Source organism: Dipteris shenzhenensis, chromosome 11 (assembly GCF_047967505.1).
Source record: "Dipteris shenzhenensis isolate YYH24624 ecotype China chromosome 11, Dip_SZ_1.0, whole genome shotgun sequence".
NCBI lineage: Eukaryota > Viridiplantae > Streptophyta > Polypodiopsida > Gleicheniales > Dipteridaceae > Dipteris > Dipteris shenzhenensis.
In genome coordinates, this window is record NC_141606.1 from 8,033,055 (window position 1) to 8,036,826 (window position 3,772).

At 39.7% G+C, this 3,772-nt stretch overlaps 1 protein-coding gene across 1 annotated transcript; it reads right to left on the reverse strand.

Annotated features, from left to right (window-relative positions):
* Positions 1 to 2,503: 2,503 nt before the first annotated feature.
* Positions 2,504 to 3,444, reverse strand: LOC147896573 (uncharacterized). Its single transcript, XM_087381953.1, has 2 exons — positions 2,832 to 3,444; positions 2,504 to 2,742 (listed from the first exon to the last, which is right to left on the reverse strand). Exons 1-2 carry the CDS (start codon positions 3,208 to 3,210, stop codon positions 2,507 to 2,509), a joined length of 615 nt encoding a protein of 204 aa, XP_087238079.1. The 5' UTR covers positions 3,211 to 3,444; the 3' UTR covers positions 2,504 to 2,506.
* Between the last annotated feature and the right edge of the window lie 328 nt (positions 3,445 to 3,772).

Genomic DNA, 3,772 nt, shown 5'->3' on the forward strand with positions numbered 1-3,772 from the left:
TTTGTATGACATTGTCCATGACATTCCCCACATAGTGGTATATACTAGATACCGGTTCCTTAGAATTAGGAGTTACTTTGCTTGTATGGCCAAGTTCTAGATAATGATAACAAATGATAGGCTTACATTCAATTGCAAAGATCTTGCAATCTCATGCAAGGTAGTTAGAAAGATTTTAGACTTTTCAAAATCTATAGCCTAAATTAACTAATCCATAACCATTGGATTAAGCCTAAATGTACACATTAGGATCCTCTCCTATCCCTTAAAGATACTATGATGAGCCATAGAATGATTATTATCCATGACTAATGATGGTACTATTGGCATTGATATTGGTACTGATGATATTGATGAATCTTATATATGATTGCTTTGAGTTGGAATCCATGCCCTCCTACTTTGGCTTTTTCTAATTGACATCCTCTTACTTGATAGCCTTAAGACTTCACTTGATCCTCATCATGTCCCATGACATAAACTACTCATTCCTCACCCATGTATGGAATTAAGTGGGATTTAGTTTCGATTAGATACCCAAACCTACCTCCAACATGTCCTAGTGATCAAATATTCAAAAGTTACAAGAGACACCTTGCCATCCCTAGCGATAGTGCCAAAATTTTATATAATATACATGGTTATACATGAATGAAGATCATAACTACACTAGCTAAGAGACTAAGACTTCACTTGATCCTCATCATGTCCCATGACATAAACTACTCATTCCTCACCCATGTATGGAATTAAGTGGGATTTAGTCTCCATTAGATACCCAAACCTACCTCCAACATGTCCTAGTGATCAAATATTTAAAAGTTACAAGAGACACCTTGCCATCCCTAGTGATAGTGCCAAAATTTTATATAATATACATGGTTATACATTAATGAAGGTCATAACTACACTAGCTAAGAGACTTGTGGTGCATTAAGGGCTACTAGACATAAACCTTAAACACTACATTAGTACCACAATCAATAAGAGCATCAACTCTTCCACTTGAGTAGCGAGCTATCAAAATTACTTAGAGTTTTCATTTAAATTATACTTTGACATGTGAAAAGAAAGGCAAAACCTATATTGCAACTAAAGCATATTTCACTTAAAAACTCTCCAAATCATGATGCTTACATAAACTCCACTATAACAAAGGAATTTACACTTTGATAAGAGTTTAAAACCTAATCTTTTTACTTTAACTAAACTCAAACGAAGGTATATTAAAAGTTATCCCAAACTTTTAGGTATATCTATAAATTTAAACTTGCTTGTCTTGTCTTATAATCAAGGTGGGCCAAATAAAAGACTTATTGAAACTCAAGTCATACAATACGAGACTCTCGTGTTTAAATACTAGAGGCACCTTTCACTTCCATTTTTTTCCTTGAGCTTGAAAATTGAAGAATGAGAAGTCTTATATTACAAAATTTAAATTTTATTTTTCTCAAGCTTGAGCTTAAAAGGTGAAGAATAAGCTTAAAACCAAGTCTTATATCATAATAAAAGACTATAGTAGTCTTATACCATACTACAAGACTATACTTTAAACACAAAGACCTACCCTTCACTTGGATTTTTGTCCTTGAGCTTAAACCCAAGGTGACTCGTAGATCTATAAGTATTACATGTGGATTCAACACATATTTTAGATAGAAAAATGTATCATATAAAGAGAACATTCACACATTTAGTTAAAATAGAGTGTTTTATTCATGATAATTTACAAATAAGCCTTAAATGCATGTGATATAAGGTTTATACACATTGACCACTCGAAAAAGAATTAACTTAAAACCAAATCTTTTATGAATCTCTTAACGCGTCAAAAGTTATCTAAAATTGCCAATCTAGACCCCATGGTATGATTAAAGAAAAAAAAATGTAACTATTATAACAAGAAAACATCTTGGAACACTCTTTTGGAGGGATGAGGATGTGAAGGACCTTCAACTCATTGGATTCCTTATCACATGATTTCTATATGAAATGCATTGGAACATTTTCACATGCACCGTTCACAAGACCTACACACCTATGTCATCTACAAAAGCAAAGTTTAATATTAGCTTCATTCCTTACACACACTCTCGCTTCATACCACCTTGGTAGCATGGAGAGTGAGTTATAGTGCTTTTCAAGAGAAAGCATAAATACAACATACACTTTGTCCGAATGTAGACTTACCATGTGAGTAGAAGCCATACATGATTGAGGCTGGCAAGAAAGGTTTTAACTCAACTCTTATCATAGATGGTCTATAGGACTTGATTCTAAGCAAGAATATAAATACTATATAAACCTTATATAAGTACATCAAAATCCTCGAGTGAAGAGGCAACAACCAGTAATCCCAATCGAGGGTCTACCAAAATCGGAAGTTTGCACCCGATTTTACATCTAAATAGTTCATTCGAAAGTTCTTTACATCCTTGCCTGCAGATTTTTCGGTTGGCTCCAACATATCTTAAGTTGCATTGCTAACTATTACCTGCCTGGTATTCTATGTCGCATGACTAGTCCAAACTTCCCTACCTTTGCAACGATGGGTAAGATGGTGACGATTATGATGAGGCAACTGCAGATGCATTGGGTGATGTTCCAGTCCGCGCCGGAGATAATCTTTGGCCCTCACTCGCTTCTGGATCGTGCTGGTAGCGACCGTCTTCAGAGCTTTCGCAAAGCCTCGAACGGACCACTTCGACTCGGTTTGGACAGCAACCGAGCTGCCGTCGCCACCTGCAGTAGAAGCACAATTGGAGGGGTTCTTAATCCAGATCGGAAACATGAATTGGTCGATAGTTTGTAACAAAAACTCCAAGACATACCAGTGGACCGCTGACGAGGAGGAGATCGAGGACGACGGGAAGTAGGAACCGCTGCGGAGGAATTTGCTGCCAAGTCGCGTTTCAGCCGATCTGCGAAGGAACGCAGCTCGAAGGAGTCGTACAGCTTGCTCTCGCAATCCCAAATATCTGCAATAAAGTCAGTTCGATCTGCTCCAGCAGAGAAAGATGTTGCCATGGCCTCTGACTTGAAGCGCGAGTCCCCTCTCGTTCTGTTCCGAGTCTGATAGACGTATCTACCGTCTCCGCTGTTGCCTTTCCCATGCAGATACCACACCCAAGCAACTGCCTTCTCCACCGAGTCTTGATCTGAAGGTCTGCTGCTGAGAAATCGCGCTTGGGTTCCATGGTTGGGCTGCATGGTTGAGTAATACAGGGCCCTGGCTGTTGGGAGCTACATGAAAGCTCAGAGAAGGATTGCGCGTGGGCGAATCGGGAAGAAGCGAGGAGGGGGAAGGTGGTGGCAAGGCAAAGGGCGGAGAGAGCGTCGTTTTTGAAGGCGAAAGAGGACTCGAGGGGAAGTCAAATTTCCCGCCTGAGGTGATGCTGATCTCTGAATTGAGGTCGACGCAAATTGTGGCGGATGAATGTATGATTCAAGGGGGAGAAGGGACAAGGAGCAGGCAAGCAAAGAGACCGATCTGACACATATTCAAAGGTGCGCGGGCATTGTAAATGAGTTTGCAACTTTGCAAAAAGGCAGGCGCGTCGCTGAGCTCGAGAATCGAGATGCAGATAAGGGACAAGGTGGCGCAGATGATAGATGCGTGTGCCGTGTAGACAATTGAAAGCTCTCTGAGCTCGCTGTAACGCATTTTAGAATAGAATAGCCCTTGGAACTCCCCATTCCCTATACCATTCCCCCACTTCCTTCCCAAGAAACCATAATGCGCTTAGATCATTCCATAATGCGCTTAGATCGT

Coding starts and splice junctions, on each gene's coding strand:
- LOC147896573 (XM_087381953.1), bottom strand. CDS start 3,210: ATGCAGCCCAACCATGGAACCCAAGCGCGATTTCTCAGCAGCAGACCT. Junction 2,743..2,831: donor TCCTCGTCAGCGGTCCACTG/GTATGTCTTGGA, acceptor CTTCTACTGCAG/GTGGCGACGGCAGCTCGGTT.